The sequence below is a fragment of the Onychostruthus taczanowskii genome, unplaced genomic scaffold (genome assembly GCF_017590055.1).
Source record: "Onychostruthus taczanowskii isolate IOZ18803 unplaced genomic scaffold, ASM1759005v1 scaffold126, whole genome shotgun sequence".
In the NCBI taxonomy this organism is placed as follows: Eukaryota; Metazoa; Chordata; class Aves; order Passeriformes; family Passeridae; genus Onychostruthus; species Onychostruthus taczanowskii.
The window spans coordinates 1,033,215-1,057,406 of record NW_024498418.1 but is presented as its reverse complement, the minus strand read 5'-3'; the positions used below and the strand labels follow the sequence as shown (position 1 = coordinate 1,057,406).

The 24,192-nt window shown below is 54.7% G+C and overlaps 2 protein-coding genes across 2 annotated transcripts; one reads left to right on the top strand and one right to left on the bottom strand.

Annotated features, from left to right (window-relative positions):
• Window positions 1-1,488: 1,488 nt before the first annotated feature.
• XKR7 (XK related 7) lies at window positions 1,489-8,732 on the bottom strand. Its single transcript, XM_041396194.1, has 3 exons — window positions 8,308-8,732; window positions 2,718-2,917; window positions 1,489-2,635 (listed from the first exon to the last, which is right to left on the bottom strand). Exons 1-3 carry the CDS (start codon window positions 8,730-8,732, stop codon window positions 1,683-1,685), a joined length of 1,578 nt encoding a protein of 525 aa, XP_041252128.1. The 3' UTR covers window positions 1,489-1,682.
• Window positions 8,733-11,890: 3,158 nt separating this feature from the next.
• PDRG1 (p53 and DNA damage regulated 1) lies at window positions 11,891-13,403 on the top strand. Its single transcript, XM_041396200.1, has 5 exons — window positions 11,891-12,026; window positions 12,125-12,200; window positions 12,317-12,391; window positions 12,673-12,753; window positions 13,062-13,403. Exons 1-5 carry the CDS (start codon window positions 11,943-11,945, stop codon window positions 13,142-13,144), a joined length of 399 nt encoding a protein of 132 aa, XP_041252134.1. The 5' UTR covers window positions 11,891-11,942; the 3' UTR covers window positions 13,145-13,403.
• Window positions 13,404-24,192: the final 10,789 nt, after the last annotated feature.

The following is a 24,192-nucleotide window of genomic DNA, read 5'->3' as shown; positions in this document are numbered from 1 at the left end:
AGCTGGCAAGAAATGGGAAACAAAAGCAACGTGATGCCACCTCCACTGCCACCTCACACCCCCAGACCCCAGCCGTGTCACTGGGCTGGGCACCCACACTGGCCCTCTGGGACCCCACGTCCCAGCCGTTCCCAGGTGCAGCTCTCCCATCCCACTCCTCCCATCCCTAGTGCCTCACACGGTGCCCCATGGCACAGAGGGGCTCTCGGTGCTGCCCATGCTCTCCGGCCCGGGCAGGGCTTGGCACTGTGGCTCGGGGCAGCCAGAGGCTGGAACCCTCTAGAGCCATGGCAGGGGCACAGGGGATGCAGGGAAGGCACAGGGGCCATGGGCGTGTGGGGCAAGGGGGGTAGCACAAGGCTGGGGGGTCCAACAGCTCCCCTGCCCTGCAAACCCCTGCCAGCCCGTGCACAAACACACACACACACACACACACACACACAGCCCCCCGGGACAGTCCCCCCCGGGGGGCACAGGGTACATTCAGCACAGCCCCTCGGTGGGGGCCGGTGGATCTGGGCAGGACCAGGGACACATTCAAACCCAGAGCCCGAGCAGCCCCACTCCTCCGGAGAGGCAGGAGCAGACAGGGGCAGGCGGGGCAGGGACTGGGGACAGGCAGGGGACAGGCAGGGGGCACACAGGGTGAGGGAGGGTCCCAGCTCAGGTTTATACTGCGGAGCTGGAGGGGGTGATGCTGATGAAGGAGAGAATGGAAATTCTCCCGGGTGGGAAGGGATGCCAGCCCAGGAGAGGAGAACGGCTGGGGGTGAATCCCACTTTGGGGAATCCGGGGAACGCCGGCGGCCCCGCACAAACCCCTCAGTGGTGCCAGCCAGGCCCTGCCACCCCCGGCCCCAGCGGAGGTAGAAAATGTCACACAAAATGTCACCATTCAGGTGAAAACAAACCCAATGAGATGAAGCAGTTCCTGTGGGGATGGGGGGAGGATGGGGTGCAGCCATCCTGGCCACAGCTGGGGACCCAGCTCCAAACCAGGGGTGCAAGGTTCGTGCCCACCCACGAAGGGCCCCCCCAGGCCAGGGCCTACGTTCCACAGGATATTGGAGACCCCATAGAGTTGGGGACATGGCTCAACCCTGAGCCAGGGGGACTGAGGATGGATATGAAGGGGCTCATTTCAGGTTGGTGTGGCAGAGTGTGGGGGAAGTGGGAGACATGGGGGGGGACTGGATGGACCCCAGCTGTCCCTGCCCCGCTCCCTGGGGGTCACAAGCCCCATGCACACCCCAGTGCAGCCATGTTCCATCCCCATGGCTCTGCCGTGGCACAGGCACCTGTGTTCCTGTGTGCTGCCCGCTGCACCCCACCGTGCCCCCGGCAGCTGCCAGCCCCATCTCAGGGTGCTCCCGGTCCCCATCCTGCACCCCTGATACGGGCCATAGCACCCACCGCCTGGGCTCAGGCACCGGTGAGGTATTTTGGCAAGGACGAGCCCTGGAGGGCGTGGGGGCGGCCGCCGTCGGGTGGGACGGGTCTGGGCTGCGGGAAGGCAGCGCGGGGAGGGGATAGCACCAAGAGACCTCCCCGGCCACCGCCCACCAGATGCTTGGCGCGGCGACACGGCAGCGCCGGCAAACCAAAGGAAGGCAAACAGCTGTGGAGACACAGGGTGGCCTGGGTGGCACCGGCGCTCCCGCCGCAGCCTCACGCCCCGCAACCTACACGGTGGTCTCGTACTCCAGCACCTCCTGCGGGGCGCCGGGGGTGCGGTACTGCAGCCGGGGGGTGGTGGGCGACGCGTACTCCAGCGCCAGGATGGTCTTCCGCAGGCGCCGGTCGATGAAGTGGGCATCCCAGGCCGGGTACTTCTTCCTGGGCAGGTCAATGCGGATGACGGGCCCCTCTGTCCGCGGGGCGCGGGCGGCCGGCGCCGGCGGGGCACGGGGTCTCACCTGGAAGACGGGCACGCAGCTGTCCCGCTCCCCCGGCGCCCCGTCCCGCTCCCCCCCTGTAGTCCGCGGCAGCGAGCGCGGGGGGCTGGTGACGGCTTCCACGGGCGACCCCGGCACCGGGGGCGGCTCCTGCCGGAAGATGCAGCCCACGGAGCGGTGGCTGAAGATGGGGCCGTTGGGGTGCAAGAGGCAGTAGTAGATGAACATGAAGAAGATGCCGAGGGCGAAGCTGGAGCTAACCACGCAGACGAGGATTAAGGCGTTGAAGTCGGAGGTGACCTTGCGGTCGTAGTACAGGAACCAGAGGATGGTGAGGGCGGCGTTCTCTGACAGCGTGATGACGTAGTAGATGCACATGCGGTAGCGGCTCCGACCCTCCTTGACGTTGAACCAGCAGAAGATGTAGATGATGCCCACCACCATATTGTAGATGATCTCCTCCCACTTGGACATGCAGAAGTCCGTCTCGCCCTGGATGATCCAGAAGGTCATGATGCACCAGTGGGTGACGATGAAGATGCCGAAGTAGAGCTGGAACACGGAGGCGAAGAGGGCGAAGGCGATGGCACGAGCGGCGATGGTGAAGAGGTGCCAGAGGATCTGCACCACGGCGCCCTTGTAGGACATGGGCATCTTGTCCTCCCGCGAGTCCCGCAGCACCTTCTGGTAGGACGCGATCATCCAGGCCAGCGAGACCAGCGAGGCCGAGGCTGAGAGTCCTGCGGGGAGCGGCCATGAGAGCCCACGGAAACCAGGGACCTCCCTCCCCGCACCCTTTCCCCTGCAAGCGCTGTCCCTTACCCTGCAGCGGCTCGATGTAGTTCTGCTGCACCATGATGCTGAGCTGCAGCACGAGCTGGGGCGCGCTCTTGAGGAAGGCCTCCAGCAGCCGCAGCATGCTGATGTCCGCGCTCTCAAACATCATCCGCCAGTAGAAGTGGCGGCGGCGGTGCTCGGCCTGCCACCGGCTCTGCAGCCCCAGGTACAGCGTGCGGAGGTACCTGTGCGAGGCGGGCGAAGGGTGAGGTGAGCCCACACTGCCAGGTGAGCTCACCCCACTCTGTCCACACCAGGAATGCCCTGTGACCACTGCCAACCTGTTCCTGCTCATTTGGGACCGTGGAAAGCCCCCTAGGCCAGGGGTGCCAGGAGCTGCAGGGCAGCAGCAATGATCAACACATCCTTGTCCCAGGTCAGGGCTCCAGTTTGGGAAGGGGCAGCTTGTGCAAAGCCAGCTCAGCACCCCAGAGCCCTGGGCCATCACCACACTGTCCACCGAGCCATAGAGTGCCTACCCACCCATCACCCTAATCCTTAACCACCCATGCAGGGTCTGGCTTCCCCCAGCCAGGGATCCCATCCACAGCTTAATTTCCAGCCACCTATGGATTCAGGCTACCCCAACCCAGCACCACATCCGGCTGCTTCTCAAAAGGGATATTTTGGTCCCAGCTGGCGCAGAGCCCACCCTGCTTCCTCCTGCCCCGGCCAGGATGGAGGAACCAGCTGGTTGTGCCGTGCTGCCCACAGGAAGCTCCTGGCGCTCATGCCGGTGTTGCCTGGGCTCTTGGCAGGGCTGAGGGTGCAGCCACACGCTGGCCCCGGCCATCTGCTCGTCGGCTGGGGGTCAGTGGAGTGTGCGTGGCACCGACGCACGCCCGGCTGAGTCACCGCCACCAGGGACCCTCCCCACGGCACCGGGCCAGATCTGGCACCACGGGAGGGGACGCAGGGCTGGCCAGGCAGGGCTTCCCCGGGCAGCCCTGCCTGCGCCACGGCCAGGGCTCTGCTGGCGAGGAGGAGAAGGGAACAGGGTGAGGAGGAAAACAGGTGCAGCAGGAGGACATCGGGCCACAAATTCCTCCCAGAGAATAAAATCCTCTGGCAGAGCAACGGCTTCTCCATCAGCTCCAGAATGTGCTGCCAGACAGCTCCATCAGCCCAGAGCATGGGAGAAAGCCTGATCACAGCACTTTCAGCTCATCCGTCAGCAGCGAGAGGCAGGAGCCAGCCCTGCTCCCGCTGCAGGGACAGCAGAGTGCTCCCACCCCTGGGGCTGCACAGCCCTGAGAGCACAGTGAGGGCCATCAGCTGGGGACCCGGGCCCTCAGGACACCCTGCTGCTCTCTGCTCTGCCCTGCCAACCCCACTCCCAGCCCCCACCGGCTTCTCTGTGCTGGTGTCAAAGTGACGTGTTAACCTCCACCTCCGGGGCAGCACCTAATTTTAGCCTTTGCTGCAGCCTGCCCCTCACTGCTTGGGGTGGGGAGAGGCTGTGGCCACCTGGCTCCTGGCTCCTGGCTCCTGGCTCCTGGCGCAGATCTGCATCCCAGTGCCACCTGCTCACTACAACCAGGCCAGCGCTGCCATTGTGGCACCAGCAGGGCCACGGCCCCTCAGAGGGGCCTGGGGAAGGACCCTCCTCTCTGGTGGGGAGCAAACCAGTGGGCAGCCCAGGGGTGGGAAGCACAGCATAGCGGGAAACAACAGGGGAAGCAACATAAAGCCCTGGCTGCTGTAGGGCATCACTGCTGTCCCAGGGTGCCCATGCACGAACCAGGCTTGGGAGCTGGTGACCTCATCCTGTCCCTGAAATTAGTCTTGATAATTGGGCTCATCAGTGATCCCACAGTCCATGGCACAGAGCAGCCCCTACACACACACGACAGAGCCCCAGCCCTGGGTCCTGCACTGTTCAACAAGTGACCCGTGGCCTCCCCAGCTTTCAGCAAGGGCACAATTATCCCTCTGTCTGCCAGCTCCATAGGTCTCATTAAAATGAGATTTCATCTCCCATCAACTCGCCCGAATGAAATGTTGATTCTTATTTGTTCTGCATTTGATCATCCCGTGGTGTTTCAGCCCAGCGAGCGATCCCGGCGCTGCCAGCACGGCGGGCGCTCCCCAGCCCTGCGCCACGGCAGCTGCACGGGAAACACAGAATCAATCACTTGAAAAAAAAATCATTTAATTTTCAAAAAAACTGATGATGAGGCAGAAACCGACAGCGAGAGCTCTCAGGGCTAATTGCTCCCTCCTTTGTATTGCAAAGAGTGATCCAACAAAAACCCTGCAGCAGGAAGGTGGTGGCTTGGTTGGGCACTGGTTTTGTCAGAGCCCCACTACAGCTGGATTTGTCACCAGTGTCACTCTTTGCCCCCAACTCCCAACTACTGAGACCAGCTCTCAAATGTTGGAAAAAATGAATGAGGAGAAAAGCCCAGCTCTGGTTACAAACAAATCTCCTAATCATCATCCTCAGATGGAAAAGGATGAGGGACCCTCTGGTCCCAGAGTGAGCAATAGGAAGTGTGATTTTCCTAGAAGATAATTTGGGATCTCATCCCTTAATCCTGTATTTAAACAAGGAGAAAATTGCTTCTCTGTTACAGCCGTTTTAATCCCTTACACATCCTACCAAGTCAGGTCATCAGGGAGAGCTGCACATGTGCCCATGTCACCGCACTCACTGTGTCCCTCCAGCCCCACACCCCAAGATGCCCTGGCTGCTCGGGGCAGATGGGAGGACCTGAGGGCACTTGTGCTCAGGGAAAGGCTCTGTCTGGCCCTAAAACCCCTTTGTCCTTTGCAGCAGGGCCAGGTGGGCACTGCCAGCACTGGGTCCTGCAGCAGGACAAGCTGATCCCAAAGCTGGGTGCTCCCAGGGCTGGGAGGGCTCCTGCCCCCACACAGACAGAGCAATGATCTGGGGAGCAGAGTGGTGGGAAAACCTGCAGATCACAGCTCTGCCACCCCTCATGAGCCCACCCAGGATGACCTTGCCCTCCTGGACTGCTACCAGACTGGCACCAGGACCAAGGGGTGGCACTGGGTCCCCAGGCCAGCAGAGGATGGGGGTACACAGGCTGATGGGGGCTTTCAGGAAGAGAGGGAATGGTTGGTTTGGCCCCAGTGACCCCAGGCAGCCAAACCATGTGTGACCCTGGGCTAACACAGACACAGGCACTGATAGGGCTGTCCCCAGCCCAGTGGGACCTGCAGCACACCCTGGCCAGCTGCCAGCCCATGCAGGTGGCAGGGGACCCTGACACACTTCTGGGCAGGAGGCACACTGGCATGAGCAGCATCCCTGCCCTGCAGAGCTGCTTTGGTGAAGAACTGGGGACTTTGTGAGTGGATAACAATTCCTGAGCTGCAAAACCATCCAAGCATGGCCCACAAGCACAGTGGTGGTGTGGGACCAGCTGGGGACAGGCCCTTGCTGCTGCTGCTTACACGAGCACATGGCCATGCCACCGGCAGCATCTCCGGAGACCACCTGTGATGGAGCTTGTGCATGTGCACCATGAACATACCAATGACAGATAACTTCAACAGATTTAATTAGGGATAACCACAGAGCCAGTGCTCAGAGCTGCTTTTGCAGTGGGAAGCAGCTTTCTTTTTGGGGGTTGGGGGTCTTTATCACAGGTGGGGCTCGGGACTGTGCAGTGAGGTTGGTAGAGGTGACATCTGCAGAGGTGAGGGAGGAGGCAGGCAAATCAGGAAGGGGGAGATGTTTGGCAAGGGACACAGTGCTCTGACCAGGGAAAATTCTTTCTTTCACCTGCAGCATTTATCCAACATTTCTTTAACTACCTCATCCTCCTGCACCGGATCCAACCCCACTAATGGGTTTAACAAACTGCATTTAACTGGTCACCCCAACTAATCCCAAATCCAGAGATTAGAAAGAGCCTCAGCTGCTGCTTGAGACCAGCATGTCCTGGAGGGTGAGTGCTGAGAGTTACCGCTTTAATTGGCTTAGGAGTCTCCATGGCACAGCCGAGCCAAGAGCAGGACTGACACCCCCAGGAGCAAAGCCCCCGGCTGCAGCTCAGCTCCAGCCTGGGCTGGGATCAGGTGTGTCAGGATCACGCCAGCTGCAGGCAGGGCCAGAGAGCTCCTGTCCTTTCCCTCACCAGCTCCCCTCGCGCACGAAGCAGGTTTGCACCCACCCTACAGCCAGAGTACCCTGAGAGTGGTCCCGTTGTCAGGGGGAAGGGGAGGGTAGGTGTGCTGGCAGGTGTGCTGAGCACGGCACATGCTGCACTGTCAAACAAAGTTAAACACCCGGAGCATCCCAGAAGGAGCAGCAGAGGAATGAACATGCAGACACCAACAGGGAACGAGCAAAGAGCCTCTACTACAGCACCCGGGAGGGGAAACAGGATGGAAACCCGAGTAGGGAGTGCTGCTGGCTCCAGGCATTGTTCCGGGCACTGCCTTTGTCTGCCCTCCCGGCACCGGCTCCTCGAGAGGCGCTCGGTGCCAGCGCCCGGCTCCTCCCCAGCGCGTGGGGCTGGAGCTGGGAGGGCGTGGGGCTGGGTCCGCGGCACAGCGGAGGAAGGTGCCAAGAAAACATCACCTTGTGCAGCTGGGGGGTCTGCAGGGAGGAGGATGGAGGGCCTTGAGCTCCCCCAGCCTGTCTGTCTGCTGCTCGCCCTGCCCACACCACCAGCCTGTCCCCAGGACTGGAATGGGGCAGCAGCAGAGCCTGGGCTGCAGGGAGGAGGATGGAGGGCCTTGAGCTCCCCCAGCCTGTCTGCTGCTCGCCCTGCCCACGCCACCAGCCTGTCCCCAGGACTGGGATGGGGCAGCAGCAGAGCCTGGACAGGCTGGGAACCACCAGCACCTCCTTGCTCACCACCCCATATATACAGTGAGATCAGGACAGGAGCCTCGAGGTGTTCAGGGCCCAGCATAATCACTTCACACCCCCAGAACCACACTGCCATGGCCAGGCAAGTCCCCAGCAGGCCCAGCAGCACCTGGCAGCAGGGATGGCAGGGCTGTGTCACTGAGCTGGGCTGTGGCTCCTCACCCACACCCTCAGCTCCTACCCACACCCACAGCTCCTACCCACACCCCCCTGTGCCCATGGCTGGGAGCTCTTCTCCACCACCCATCTTTCTGGGGCTGCAGAGACATTGATCCCTGTGCCTCCTCCAGCTGCCTGGGCCCCTGCTTTCACCTCTCCATCCCCACCCTTTTCCCCATGCCTTGCCAACCCCTCCTGAAGTCTCCATGCTGTTATCCCCACCCATGTCCCTGCTGCACTGTGCCGCTCCCTCCAGGCCCCGCCTGGGTCCATGACCCCCACGTGCCGCCCTCCCCCTGTACCTCCAGCCTGCCTGAGCTTTAGCAGACAGATCCAGCCCTGCAGCAGCCCCATCCCAGCCCCCTGTACCCTCACCCCCAGGTACCCTCGCACCTCCAGACCTGCCCCAGCTGCAGCAGGTGTGTCAAGTCCAGAAGCATCCCCATCCCCTCAGCACCCCATCACCCCGATACCCCCACGCCCCCTGTACTCCCATACCTCCCATACAGCCAGACCTGCCCCAGCTGCAGCAGCTGAATCAGGCCCTGTCACCCCCAGGTACCCTCGCACCTCCAGACCTGCCCCAGCTGCAGCAGGTGGATCAGGCCCTGCAGCAGCCAGACGCAGAGGCGGCAGCAGCCGCGGGGGCCGCTGTCCTTGGTGCCGCCGCCGCTGTCCTTGGTGCTGGCGGCGAAGTCGTAGACGAACCACCTGAGGCTGAGCATCTGCACCACGAGCGAGGGCAGCAGCACGAACAGCAGCGTCAGCCCGAACCACCAGCGCTGCCCCCGCACGTAGTAATGGGCCGCCAGCCACAGGTCCGAGGCACCGTCCGCGAAGCAGACGAGGAGCGCGCAGAACACCCAGCAGCCGTCCCGCAGCCGGTACCGCCGCGCCGGGGGCTCCGCGCCCGCCTCCCGCCGCCCGCCGCCGCCCTCGGGGCTCTCCAGCAGCACGGCCGGGCCGCCGCCGCCGCCGTCCGACTTCGCGGCCATGTTGTCGGGGGAAAGGAGGAGAAAGGAGGGAGCGCGGCCCCCACCCCCGGCCCCGCCGGCAAGGACCGGCCGGAGCCGCCGAGCCCCGCACGGCGCACCCCACCCCGTCCCGGCGGAGCCGCGGGGTCCGCGCTGTCCGACCACCCCCTCCCAGCCCGCCGAGTACTGCAGCTGCCCGGGAAGCTCCTGGGAGCCCCGCGGCCACCCAGCCCCGAGGCTCAGTCCGGGCAAGACCCTGCCCATGAGTCCAGGCTTGGGCCGAGATCCGCGTGGGTGGAGGTGTGGGTGCCTCTTCTCCCCTTGGGCTGAGACCACCAGAACCCTGCCCGATGCAGACAGGGAGGGTCCCAGCAGGGACCGGCTGGGCTGGACCCGAGCCCTGCTTTGGAGGGAGAGGCATGGAATCAGCATAGGATGGTTGGGTTAGAAGGGACCTCGAAGATCAATTTGTGCCAACCCCTTGCCAAGGGCAGGGACATCTTCCACTAGACAAGGCTGCTCAAAGAAGTTGTATCCTCTTTGAGAAGACCAATAATGGGGTTTGGTAGGAGACTTCTGTTGTTCCCGAAATGAAACTCGTGAAAGAGTTACCGATGTTATCCCCCAGCTTTGGGAATGTCCCTGGAAGTGAAGTACCAAGGCCGCTGGAGTCTGGGCGCTCCAGAGCCCTGATGCTCTGCCGCTCCACCTCCCCTGAGCCTGCTGCCCGCGGGAGTTTGGACACAATGTGTGTGGCAGAGCCAGGGGCCGCACCCGGGACATGTCCTCACCCGAGGAGCAGCGCTGTGCCGGCATCCCCGGCACTGCTGCGAGGGAAAGGGCTGCGGGAGAAAGGGCTTTCTCTCCTTTGTGGCGGGTCTCCAGGGAGGGTGACTGCACACGGGCAGCTGCTCCTGCAGGCAGCCCCAGCCCCCAGCGCACGGGGCCGGGCTCTGGCTCTGCGGCTCAGCCCCCGAGGCTCAGCCTGCTGCGTCTGCCAGCGGAGGAACCCGGCTGGAGCCTGGCCCGTGCTCAGCACACCCGCGGCACATTGAGAGGGGGAGCGTGTTTGATCCCGGGAAACACAGCTAACTTCCAAATCGTGCCTTGCAGGGTGGCCAGAGGGATCAGCACAACCCCGGGATGGGGTAAGCCTGGATTCCTGGGAGGAGATCCAGGGGGTGAAGATGTTACTCAGCACAAGGGAGTGGCCGGCAAGGCAAGGCTCTCCCCGTGCTGCATGTATTAGCATCGATAATGAAACACTTCACCTTGAGATGCTCTGACAGATCCCCTCCACGAATGCCTGCCTGGGGGAGGGGATGCTCCCAGCATCCCAAAGCCTGAAGAAAGCAGCCTTTCATCAACAACCAGGCAGGGCAGGGCCCATTCCAAGGATGGGGTCCACTGGCCAGAGCCCCATCAATATTTGGCCACTCCAGACCTCTTTGGGCTTGGTCCCTGGGGTCTCTCTGTCTTGGCTGGGTGATGGAGCACAGACAACATTGCCATGACAGTGGGCACAGTGCCAGAGAGAAGGGACTTGGAAATCAGGGAGAGACAGACCCACCTTTCTCCCCTGACCCTGAAACACCCCCTCTGAAGCAGCAGTTAAAGATCCACAGCCTGAGAACACGGAGACCGTGGTTTGAAGTCTGATTTATCTTAACAACAGGCCCCAGCAGCCACATGAAAGGAGAAGAGAGAAAAAAACCTTATAAACATCCCTGAAGCTTCCTGTGCAGCTGCCAGCAGGCAGGGAGGGTTTCTGGCTGCATACAGAAAAGGGCTGCAAGGAAGAAAAAGGAACATGATGAAACCAAACCTGCTCTTTCCACAAAACACACAGCAAAGCAAAGCAGCTCCCGGCAGCGGGCGGGTGGCCGCTTCCTCTGACTGCCCAGTTCCCAGGGGAACCAGTCCAAATGGACCTCTGGTTCCAGTCTGAGTCCAGCTTCCAAGCAGAATGTCTGCCCCTGGCGCTGGCTCCAGGAAGAGAAATCCATGATGATTTGTGGCTGGCTCAGAGCTTGGCTGGGGACAGGCCACAGAGTGCAGCACCAGCCACTTCTCACTGCCCTGACAATGTTTTCCAGATGCCCATGGCTTGGAGATCCCTCAGCAGTGCTTCCCCCATGCCTGTGCTGAGCTGGGCCCCTCCTTCCCAGGGAGAGCAGCCCCCACCCTTCCATGCAGCCCAACATTCCTGGCAAAACCCTGCCTTCATTGCACTGTCATTGGCAACCTCAGAGTCACTGCTTCCTTCCATTACTGCCAGGACAGGCAGCCTACTCCCTTCCCTGTTCCCATACCACATCTCATCCCATCCCCATCCCCATCCCCATCCCCATCCCCATCCCCAATCCTCCTGCCCAGAATCTGACAGCCCTCCCTCCCTCCTTCCTGCTTTTTCAGATCTCCAGCCAGCTGCTCCCACTGACAAATGAGCATTTCCCAGCACTGGCATCCAGCCCCAATCCCAGTACATTTTCTGGTTGATGTCAGGAAGGAATCTAACCCTAGTGTGGATCCTTCCCAGCCTGGAGTGCCTGTGTGTGCCCCAGCACTGGCTCCCACTGCTCCCTGAAGCTGCAGTACTTCATTCCATGCTGCCACAGAGAGAGATCTCAGATAACTGAAACAAATGACCTTATGGGATTAGGGCAGTAATCTTCCGATCTGGGTAATCTCCCTTAAGGGATTATTTGCCCACAGAAGCGTGGTGACCACCAGCCAGCTGCTGCCTCGCTCCCTCCATCCCTGTCCCTCCCCTGTGGTCCTCATCTCTGGTGGCCAGAGGAGCTGCAGCACTGGGGTCACCACCTTTGGGGAGCTCCTTGTCAAATGAGTTTCATGAAGTGCATGTGCCAGGATCCCCAAGTGCTGGGGCTGCTCCTCTCCCCGGCCCTGTTCACTGCTTCAGGCAGGTCTGGTGCTCTCGCCCTTCAAAGTACTGACGGTAGGTCCCCGCAGCCCCGATCAGTCCCCACAGCCCCGGTCGGTCCCCGCAGCTCCGGTCAATCCCCGCAGCCCCGATCAGTCCCCACAGCCCCGGTCAATCCCCGCAGCCCCGGTCGGTCCCCGCAGCCCGGGGTGCCCAAACCGGGAGGCGCTCCCGGCGGCGGCCGCGAGAGGGCGCGCTGAGCCCGGCCCCTCCCGCCGCGGAACCAGCCCGCGCGGCTGCGGCTGCGGCCCGGAGCCGAACGGCGGCGGACCCGGAGCGGCCCCGCCATGGCGCGGGACCCGGCCTTCGTGCTGCGCTACCTGGCCGAGGTGGAGGAGCTGGCCGAGGACGTGCTGGCGGCACGGCAGCAGGTACGACCCAGCTCTGGCGGGGCCCCCCCGCCCCGCTCTGTCCCGCCGCCGGTAGCCCCGAGCCCCGGCCGCTCCCGCCTCTCTCGCTCCCGTTGCAGATCGTGGACCTGGACGTGAAGCGGAACCGCAACCGCGAGGCCCTGCGGGCGCTGCAGAAGGACCCGGAGCCCGACGGTGAGGCCGGGCTGGCTGCGCCCCCCGTGACCTCGTGGCCGCGGGTCGCGGGGCTCCGCTGACAGCCCCTTCCCTTCCCTTCCCTTCCCTTCCCTTCCCTTCCCTTCCCTCTCCAGAGAAGGCCATGGTCTGCTTCGGGGGCATGTTCATCGAGCTGCCGAAGTTGAAGACCCGGGAGATGCTGCGGCAGGGTGAGGACACCCGAGGGCTCCGTGTAGCTCTAAGTGTTTTAATAAGCACCATAATTAACAAGATGTTGGCTCAATTAACGGGCTTCTGTCGGGATGGGCTTTGAGGTGCCCAGAGCCTCTCGAGAGGCTGATTCTGGCCCCTGCTGTGCCCTGGGAAGCACACGTGGAAGCTGCTCGGCCCCAGGGGTGGGGGAGGCAGGATGGGGTGGGAAGATGATGGGGAATAGAGCCTTCATCCCAGAGCCCACCGCAGTCCTCCTCACTCGTGCCTCTTATCCCAGACCAGGAGGAGCTGGACGAGGAGATAAACAAGCTCCGGAAAGAGCTGCGGGTGAAGGTCAACCGGCTCTATGAGGCTCAGGGTAAACTCTCCCACTGGAACCTGCTCAGTGCCTGGCAGCAGACTCGTGTATCAGGAGATTCCTCAGTTCCATGTGTTCCTGCAGCCTGTTTTCCACTGGTTTTGCAGTTCCCTCCCTGCCCCAGCAGCCTCGTCTGTCTCTGTGTGGAGCCCCCAGCACCCTAAACCCGCTGTGACCCTGTGCTGGGGTGACCCCACTTCAGCTTCCAGGGCTGCCCCTGCCCTCCCCACAGCCCCTCTCGAGTTTACCATGAGCTGCTTTACTTCTTTGGTGACAAAATCCTGACGTTTTCCATGTGTTTTTCTCAGGTAAACCTGAGCTGAAGGGGTTTAACCTGAATCCCATGTCTGCTGAGGAAATGAAGCTCATCAACCGCATCCTGGAGGGCTGAGGTGGCCGTGCCATTGTCACAGTGTGTTTGCTGTCACTGTGGGCATGTTTCATCCCACAGTCCTTGGGATTTGCAGGATGTTGGTGTGTCCAGAGCCCACCCAGGTGAGGTGGGAATTGATTGGCTCCTCAGCTACAACTCTGCAGTTTCTTTGGACCACAAACCCTTTCCTGCCCTGCGCTGGACCTCGGGTGGCAGAGCTGTGCTGGACACAGCGCTGGGGTGGACGTGGGATCATTAAAATCAGAGCAGTGGGACATTCCTGGCTCCATGTGTATGTTCCTTGTTGGGGGTTTATGTGAACACTTCTGGGGTTTGGCTTCAGAGCTGCTCCTTTGTCACGCTGGGAACAGGAGTAGGAGGGATTGGGAATCCTCCACATGCCTGAGGCACAGAAGAGGAGTTGTGCATTCAAACAAAGCAAAGCTGTACATCTGAGGCACGTCAGGAATCTCTGAGGATGTGTAGGGAGGAGCAGGAGGAGGCAGCATCTTTCTGGCTCACTGGGAAAACATGTTCCACTGTTGGAAGGCAGGAGATGGCAGAAATGAGGCTTTCAGGACTGGATGAAGGGATAAAAAACTTGGGTATGTTTTAAAAAGCAGCCTGAGGAGGGCTGAGCAGGAACAGTCACTGAGTTTGTCTTGTAGTAAAAGGACAATTGATGTAACCAGTAGTAGTTTCTGCAAAGGTTTTAAAATTTGCTGTTTTCTGCACTCCCCCCTCTGAATGTGCTCCCCCAAGTGCTTAACTTAGCAAGAGCATAAGATCAAAAAAAATAGTGATAATTAGTACGTGACTACAGTGAGTTTGATTTTTTTTTTTTTTCCTGCATACAGGGAAGTGTCTGGGTCCAGCCAAGCCCTTGATTTTTTGAACTTCTGTAGAGATATTTCTGGGCAGAGTTTCAGAACTGTAAACATGGCTGTTGTCCTTTCTCCAGCCCTGAGGTTGCTCACCTCTTCTGCCAAATCTTGCATGAGCAACAGAGCTGGGCCTGGCTCCTGGACCTGGTCCCTTGCTCTCATTCCTTTTTCCCAGCCATGACAACATCAAACACAGCACCACCATTTCCCTGACCACCTTCCAACTTAGCAAGGCCTTCTCCTGCCCTGGCCAGTTCTAAACATGCTTCAAATGACACAGAGTTCAAAAAAATATCCTGTATCTGACCCCTTAAAACCAAGGTGTGATTTCTTTAAAACAAAAAACCCAGCTGCCATTGCTTGGTCCTGCTTTTAAAATTCTCCTGCTGATGAAGATACCTCTAAAAGTGTCTGTGTCCACTTCAGGCTTATATTTCAGACACACAGACTAAAAATAACAGACTTACCACCCGAACTGTCTTGCCTGCAGCTTTTTCAGAAGGCTGCCTGTCTCCTGGGAGCAGGAGGCAGCTCACAGTGCCACATCCCAGTGCTGGAGCTGCTCTTACATAAGCCATGTGCTGCAGCCAGTCCGTGTCTCCATAATGTGATGGCAGGGTTATTTTTACAGTCTCATGGCAACAGGTTTTCTGCTCTGACATGTTTCCATAGTAGTAGCAGGAGGAGGATCAGGTGCTTGCCTGCCCTAAAAGCTTTGTTTTGCTGTGCAGAATGTGTTTAGCCCCTTTGTTTTCTTACATGGAACAGAACTAAGCTCTGCAGTGCAGAGGGCCAGCTGAGCAGCAAGCATCCCTGTGTCAGCTAAAATACCTCATTCCAGCCCACTGCAGCTTCCAAACTGGGAAACTCTGAGAAGCAAAGGAGCCAGTGCCTTGTGCTGGGCCAGTGGTGTCCAGAGAGAAGAGGGAGCTGCTGCTGCCTGACACGAGGGGAGAGTGAACTTCATCCATGAGGGTGTCTCCCACCCCAAGCTTGGGATCAGCACCACACTCTGCTGTGCAGCCAGATTCCTGAAAAGATGCTTCATTTCTTTCTTCCTAGGACAGCAGCCACATTGAAAGCATTAACAGGCAAGTTACACAGCACCTTCCTCTTCCTGCCTGTAGAGGCAAGGTGATCTTTCAGGTGAGGTTCTACTCATGTGCTGCTAGTTAGACTCCACAGCCAGAGATGGTGCTGGACACACTGAGCTGTGCATGGCAAAAGGTACAAAGTGTGTCAGCTTCTCCAAGTGTGGAGAATCCAAGTACTGCTTCCCATCAGTAAAATACACAACTAGCTTCAGGAAAGTGCCCAATAAACAGTCACCACAGTGACTGCAGAGAGTCATCTTAGGAAAACATTTGGTCTTTTTGGTCTCCTAATTCCATAAGAGCTCACACACCCATTCTTGTCCCCCGGTGAAGATGTGCATTCCCCTCCTGTGCCAGCAGCTTCAGGACCAGCAGGACACCTGCCAGCACAGGATGAATTCTGCACCTAAATGTGTGCTTGCCACGATGTTCTCATTCACAGAACAGCCAGATCTGCCCCTCTGCTGACAGGCCTGTCATTCCAGACCAGGTCATAGCCTCCACCATGCTGCTCCTTCCCTGTCAGCCTACAGCATCAACCTCATGCACTGAAGTACCTGAGCAATGACAATAGCCCAGCTGCATGCAGGAATCAACTCCCAGACAACCAGGGACACAGCTGAACAGCTGAAAGCAGGGGACATCTCTCTGCTATTAATATCTGGGGTTGTGTAGTCAATGACAAAATGCTGCAAGACCAGCTGCTGGGAACAGAGTGCTCCAGCAGCAGCACGAGTGGGAGGCACAGTGCACAAGGACCTCTGACAGAGAGCTCTTGTGCAAGTCCTGGCTCCAACAAGGGCTCCAGTCCCTTGGCAGCTCCATGCTGCCTTGTTTTCCCACTCTGAAGGGGCAACTTGCTTCCTTACTTTGCTCTGCTTCTGGATATTTGTCATTTAATCACAATGAAGGTTAGAGGATTATGATCAGTTGCCAAGCAAATCATGAAACCAGACCATCCATCCCAAACAGTGTAATAAAACCCCTCAGAAAGTGATAAACATCTTCACCCCCCTGCTCTCCCTGTTCACAAGGCAAAGTGAGCCTTTCAGAAGATGAACTCGAGTTCAGAGTCTCGCTGGCAGCTGGCAGTGCAGGAAGGTGAAGTGTTTACCTCCAGAACCCAGCTGAGGAGATATAACAGTAAATTAGGGAGAAACAGGCAGTTTTGCCAATGGCTCATTAAGAAAAATGCCTGCCCACAAAATCATTACCCTGCTAGCAGGCAGGAGTGAGTGTGAAGCAATAGGAAATCCAACCCTAAATCTCTTTCCCATGTGCCGAGCCAAAGAACATTCTGAGCTTGTTGCAAAGTTTCTATTCCTGTTCTTGATGATACTAAAGAAAAAAAAAAAAATCCCTCTGGCTTCCAGAAAGAAAAGTGAAAAAAAAAAAAGTCATGTTGAAGCAGTAAGTGCTGAGGAAGATTCACAGAATGAGCATTAACCCTTTTTAATTACAGATGTGGGTGTCTGCAGGGAACAGGTTCCCAGCAGTGTTCAGATATCTCTCTGAGAGCCCAGCAGCACTGTGATGACATCAAGGACTTTCATTCCAATTAATTTATTTCCTGACTAACTGAAGTTACTTGGACCCTTTACCTGCAGGCTGCCTTAGCAGTAATTTTGTTTGAGGCTGTGAACATAGTAGATTGTGCACATTAGAGCTATCCCAGACAAGAAATGAGCTAATTTATTTGTTCATTTGAAATAAAACTGTCCCCAGTGGCACCATGTGAAATACGGGGCTGAAGCTGACAGGACACAGTGCTGTAACAAGTAATAGCAGTGACCACATCTTGTTAGAAGGAAGAGTTAAATTAGAGACATTTCATAGGAGAGCACCATCAACATAAGTCACATCTAAGGGAAATTACCTTACCTATGCTTCTGCTTGCTCTTTATGTGACTAAGACTGAAAGAACAATAATGGTATTTTTGCTTGTCATCTTTGTAGTGCTATTTGCCATCTCTGTTTCTCTCAGCTCTTGTAATGACAAATCAGTTGCGTTCTCAGGTTCCTGCTGTTGCAATACTTGGGTTGCGAATGTGGCAGATAAATTTCGGAGAATTTCAGCTGAATTTCATGATAAATATTTTTCACTTAACTAGGGAGAAAACCTGTGTTAAAAAACAAACAAAACCAACGGGGTAAAATTCTGTTTTAAAGAGACTTTTTGTTGTTAAGTACCCTCTGTTCCTGGCCTGCATCTCAGTCAGTGCACCGTGGACCTGGTGATCATTTCTGGCAGCAAAACCACTCTGGGGGGCAGCTTATCCGTGCTAATGGGGCACTGCTGTGGGACACATAAGCAGGAGAGATGATCATAACCCTCCATCTCTGGCAAGTGCTCTGATACTTGTGATTTGCTGGTACTTGGAGGGGAACATCTTCCAGAAATAGCCAAGTTGGCAGGGTTTCACAACAGGGCTAGAGATCCGACAGTTATAGGGTGCTGCACCCAGCTGAAGGCTGATACTCTGATTGAAAGCAGCTACATCCTTCCAGGTGGCATCTTCCTTCATGTAACCAGTTCACACAGCTGTACATCTCACTTGCTGCACCCCACCAGCTCAGTCAGCCTGCAAACCCCTTCCTGCAAGGTGTGAAAGCATCACGAGGCACCCCTGTACAGGGGTGACCTGACACTGGAATCCCTTGTCTGCTCAAGAACACATTGAGGGTTTCAGATCCTGATGGCTTGGGGTGTCACAGCCCAGGAGCTCAAAGTAGCATTTGTCACTGCTAATCCCCTTCTGAACACTGGATGAAAGTGCTTGTCCATATCCACAACGAGAACCTCCACTGGCCCTGCCCCACACTTGGGAGTGGAGCACCAAGTTTGATCACCTGCCTGCAGCTCTGAGATGTCCAAACAACTACACAAAGTCATTCCCAACAGATGAGCACACATTTAGTCCCTGTGATTTGTTTCCAATCATAATCTCCACAGCCCAGCAAGAATTCTGAGTGAAAGGCCAGACACCAGAAGGTTGGGGCCACCAGCCACACTCAGCAGTTAAATTCTCCAGGGTTAACTGATATGCACCTACAGGAGAAAACAGTCCCCAGGTCTCCATCAGAAGTTCCCCAGCAGCAATTAACATCCTCTCTACTATCAGGGGACTGCAAAAACTCTCCTTTCCCTACTGAGAAGAGAGATTTATAGAAGGCAGCAGCCCATAAAATGGGATGTTCAGCACCATCCTCTATTATGCTCAAACACCATTCTCAGATTCATGAGGAATCTAACAACCTATTTTTTTCCTTCCATCCATCCTCCCTCTCTCTCTCCCTCAGCTGACACCTCTTGAGAGAGGCAGTTTAACAGAGACAGCTGTGTGCAGCAATGCCAGCATTGCTGTCCCTCTGAGGTCTCAGAAGCCAAGGGCTCAGCTACATCTGCCTCTCAGGAGTGCACTAACCAGAACATTATTGAGTTTAAAGTAAAAAAGATCCACATTATAGATGCACAAAGTGACATGAAAGCAGAAGCCTGGCCCAGCCTCATGCCTAAAGCTGCTACCAAGGAAATCACCTGGCTGTGTGTCAGGAGAAGAGGCAGCACAGTGAAGTGGCTGCAGCACACGTGGCAGCTGCCAGGCTGAGGTCAGCTCACGGGCACCTGCCAGAGATCCCACAGCAAGCAGCAGGGAATAACCTGCAGGCAGCACGTCCCCCTCCCTGGCCAGGAGCAGTCAGGTGCAGGCTTTTGTGCTGCCACGTTTGTGAGAGGAACATCTGGGCTGAAATAGAGATAAAGATCCAAGACAGACACTGAACAAGCAAATATGCAATTCTCACTCTGACAGTCCTCTGTGCCCCAGAGACAATTATTTTCCCTGTCTGTCCCTAACTATTTTTCCAGTTTTCAGCCACCTGAGCTGAAATCCAACACTGCATGATGCTATCTGACCAAAAATAGTAAAAATCAGAAGTAATCAACAAAGTAATGGAAAAGGAAAGAACAACTGCCCTGAGCTAGTGCTGTACTTTAAGGTGAGTCACTGGCACAAGTTGCCCAGAGAAGCTGTGAACAACTCCTTGTGAAAAAACAATGTTTGCTTAGATAAATTGGTTGTGTCCTGCAGTCTACTGTTTCCCAGATAACACACTTCAACAAAGTGTTATTGCATCAGATAAGGGAAAAGGCAGATAAGAAGCAGATCCTGCAGAGGTGTGCTAATGTTTTTTGTCATGCCAATTTCCTCCCTCCCTATGAGGCACAGCTTCATGTGACAGTGTAAACTCCCCCCAAGGGAGGTACCGAGGCCTTTCCCCTAAAACCGAATGGATATAACCCATGGAAGTCTTTGTTGTGTGGGCTCCTAATGGATGAAGACTCTGACCATCATGCAGTCCAGACATTGAAACTGCAATGATCAAATCTCATCACTGGATACATGGGTGGTGATATTTTTCCTCTCCCCTATCTTGTATTGTTCTTTTTTTTTTTCTTTCTCTTATGTTTTCACGAAATCTCATCACTGGATACATGGGTGGTGATATTTTTCCTCACATTGATTATTTTCTATAAAAATATAAAAGTAAAACAAAACAGCTGTATGCTTCCTTTTCTTTTCAGTTGTTTTAAAACAAACCTGCCTCATATATGCACACTGGTCATTCAGTGTTGTTTCACCCTCATTCACCCCAAGGGATCTATTTACAAGAACCTCGGTTACCATTCAAAGGTGAGTGGTAACACCAATCCTTGGAAGTGCTCAGGGCCTGGTTGGATGGGGTTTGGAGCAACCTGCTCTAGTGGAAGACGTCCCTGCCCATGGCAGGGGGCTTGGAACAAGATCTCCATGCCACCATGTCTCCAAACCTTGGCACACCCTCCCCCAAGGGTAGGGTTCTCTGCACCCAGTCTGGAAAGGCTTTTGATCATTTAGAGTGAGTGTGAACTCTGTTGAACTTTCACAAAGAGAACTGATGGATTTTTCTGTCTCCTAAACCATCAAATTGAAGTGGCATAACTTTTGGGAAGATGTGTTAATCAAATGAAAGCTATCAAACTCAATACAGCAGCAAGTGTGACACGTTGAAAATCAAATAGTTCTCTCCCGTGAATCACCCTGTTCTTGCATTCTGCGAACCCAAGGAAGAAGAAAGGCTGCCAAAATTCAACCACTAACAGTAAAACCAGGAGTGACATTTCAGCTTTGTTCTGAGCTGATTTGTCAAACTGACATTTCCAGTGATCTGATGACACCAGTTTTCCAATGAAAAAGGACTGGAGAGAGACAGGGAGACAGCAGCAGTGACAGGGCAGCCGAGTCCTCCAGGTGTTTGCAGGAGCTGGAAGTGACAAGGTTCATCTGATGCATCTAATACCAAGCAGTAGAACTGCACAGTCCTTTTCTTACCTTGCTGGAATCTTAGAAAATCCTGAGTTGAAAGAGACCTACAAGGATCTAAGTCCAGCTCCTGGCCCTGTGCAGGATCACCCAAAGAATGTATAGTATAAATACATTATAAGTCATGTATATATTATATATATATTTTATATATATATTATATATGATAATAAAATCCAGTTGCTGCCTAATGTTAGATGTACCTGAGATTTGAAGTTTATCAGGAGTGACATTTCAGCTTTGTTCTGAGCTGATTTGTCAAACTGACATTTCCAGTGATCTGATGACACCAGTTTTCCAATGAAAAAGGACTGGAGAGAGACAGGGAGACAGCAGCAGTGACAGGGCAGCCGAGTCCTCCAGGTGTTTGCAGGAGCTGGAAGTGACAAGGTTCATCTGATGCATCTAATACCAAGCAGTAGAACTGCACAGTCCTTTTCTTACCTTGCTGGAATCTTAGAAAATCCTGAGTTGAAAGAGACCTACAAGGATCTAAGTCCAGCTCCTGGCCCTGTGCAGGATCACCCAAAGAATGTATGTATAAATACATTATAAATCATGTATACATTATATATATATATATATATTATATATATATTTTATATATATATTATATATGATAATAAAATCCAGTTGCTGCCTAATGTTAGATGTACCTGAGATTTGAAGTTTATAAATAAATATGCGCGATGTATGTATAAATACATTATAAATCATGTATACATTATATATATATATATATATATATATATGATAATAAAATCCATTCGCTGTCTAATGTTAGATGTACCTGAGATTGGATGTTTATATATAAATATACACACAAAGTGTAAAAAATCAGATCCCAAAGGAAGTATCCATCCATTTGGGAAAATCAATTGTCAAAACCTTTATTGTTACCCTGGAGAATAGTGAAGGAATATGGCAGGAGGGCGACATGGGAGAACAGACCAAGCCCTGGCAGAAGGAGAGGATGAAAAAAAGAGCAAAAGAACAAAATGCCTGTTGGATATTCCCAAAGAAAAGACAGTCAATCTCACCTTCTTCAATAAATTATCGTTTTCAGGAACATTCCCCCACCTTGTGACTTGCCAACCTACAGATGGGAGAGCAGACTTAGTGGCTTTAACGTTAGCATTTCCTGCAGTTTTCCAGAACTTCACTGCAGAAAACCTGCATAACCTGATTCATCAGCTGCTCGTGTGCAAGCATGTTTATTTAAGGTTATGGGGGCAGGGAGATTCAACAAAAACCCCCTCATGTTTGTGTTTGGAGGATTTCTGGAGGAAAGGCAGAGCAGGCAGCCTATGGGGAACTCCCACAGCACCAAATAAACAAACTCTGTCACACGCTTCCAGAAATATACGTAACGCAACATATGTTGTTGGGAATTTTAAGTCCCATTTTAAATTTGTGTATGTTACAGAAGCACTTAATTAAACAGGAAAGACAAAAAAGGTGGTGGGGAACTATGGCAAATGAGCAGAAAAATCCTGAAGACAGCCTAGGCTGCACATTGCATAGAAGAGGGTGAGGGGAGGCCCAGATAAGGCACCCAAGGAGCACAGCTCCCACACTGCTGCCCAGGTCCAGCTTCCTCCAGCCCCAGGATGTGGCACTGGACATGACCTACTGCTGCCTCTGGAGTGTGGGAGTGGGCAACCCAGGACATCACAACACGGGGCTGCTCCAGAGCACAGACCAACACAAGGAGTAACATGGAGTTTATTTTTACTTGCCTGCAAGTTTTGAGGTCAGCCACAATCTATTTAAGTTGTTGGTATAATTTCAGTAATCACAGGCTTTTCATATATCCTTATTTACTGTGTTCTGGTTATTTACCGTGTTAATTGAGGTTGTGGGGCAGAAAATCAGCTTAATAGAAGGGTTTTGTTGCCAATTAGCACTTCCCATTTGTAGAGTTAGATAATCACTAGCTGCTATCCTCCTGGTTGTAATTCACGAGTTAGTTTGCATAATTACCTCCCAGTCACTTCTCACAAGGGTAAGACAAATCCTCCTGTCCCAGCCTCCTCACCAGACCTGCTGCACAAAACAGAGGGACTGCTCACTCGCAGGGGTGTGTTTTTCATTATGCACCACACAACACTTAGGATGTTAAATGGCTTGAATCCTCTGGCACAGGCAAGGCATTTCTCTGTGCCACATTATATTGTCAGAATTTCTAAGGGAAATGCAATTTTTCCTTAATCCCCAGATCACTGGCTGAAGTGGAAGCTGCAGTGTTCAGCACAGCTCCAGGTTTGGGGGGACAAACATGACTCAGAGCATAAGGCTGCCTTTCTCTACCTGCAGGGCAGAGCCAACCAAATCCACCCCAGCTTGTGCTCCAGACTGGAAATGGATATCCCTTCCTGGAAGTGTTCAAGGCCAGACTGGGCTGGACTTTGAGCAACCTGGTCCAGTGGAAGTTGTCTCTGCCCATGGCAGCGGGAGAGAAGGACATGAACTTTAAGATCTCCTCCAACCCAAACCAAATAATTCTGGGCTTCTGTGATAAAGGAGCCTCCTGTAGTCTCTTCAGTCTCAGGATGGAATTCCATACAGTAAGTTTACACCAGACTTGACATCTAACACAATGGGATTTCCCTAAATCCACAGATGTTTTCACTGCTCCATCTTTGGGGGGACTGCCATAATGCTCGTTAACCAGAAGCTCAATTAGCCACCTGTCCTGCACACACCTCCACCTTCTTGCACACCTGCAGCTGAACTGAAAGATTTCAGAGCATGAACTCAGCCAGAACCCCACAGTCAGTACCCCTGGGAGCACAGTCTGTTCCTCCACACAGAGCTCTGCACTTTATACCTTCACCACCGAGTTAACTTTGGTTCTACAAATAAACTGAGCTGACTTTTGGCTGCTGAAATAAACTCTTACACAAGAAGCAGTGTTTTGGTGCTACATGTTGATCAGAAACCTGGCCAGGAGCACTGCTGCTCCATGTTACCTTGCTCTGCCCAATTCTTCCTGCGGGTTTCCTGCATATTTTCCTCTCCCTCTGAAGAACGAAGGCATCCATTCATCTCTCACTTTCCTTGGGAGAGCACACACTTACCAGTTTCATAACCCAAGTGATGCCAGGGTTCTTGCAAAATTCTTCCACAAACAAGTAGTACTCTGAAGGCATTTTGAGGGTCTTCAGAATAAAGGCACATTTTCTTGCCTCAGGCTTTCCTGCTTCCCTTTCTAACTGTTTCTGAAACCTCTTCAGATCCTTTGCTAAGCAGCTGTTCTGACTCAGCTGGGTAGAAAGAGAAATACAAGATTCAGCATAACAAATGCTCCCACAATATGACTTGCTTTAATTGCCCTTGAGAAGCTTCTGGGGATCAACTGCACTACATATTCTGAGAGGAAAAATAAACAAGTATGAATGCCACTGAGAGCTGCTTTTTCTTTGTGGAGGAAGAGGATAAATTTCAATTTTCTGTCTCTTGGCATGAACGCTGGGGGCTAGGACAGAGCAAGCCTTACAGTGCATGCTCCACCATTCCTGCTGTATCTTTCCTGTGCAGCCAGCATCCCCCTCTCCAGGGAAGGCAGCTGCCCACAGTGACCCTGCAGCAGCTCAGCCACAGCCCTCCTGAAGCACTGCTGGTCAACCCAGTGCTACAAACCACCCTCAACCTCCCTCCAGATAGTCACAGACTGGTTTGGGTTGGGAGGGACCTTAAAAGCTCATCCCATTCCACCCCATTTC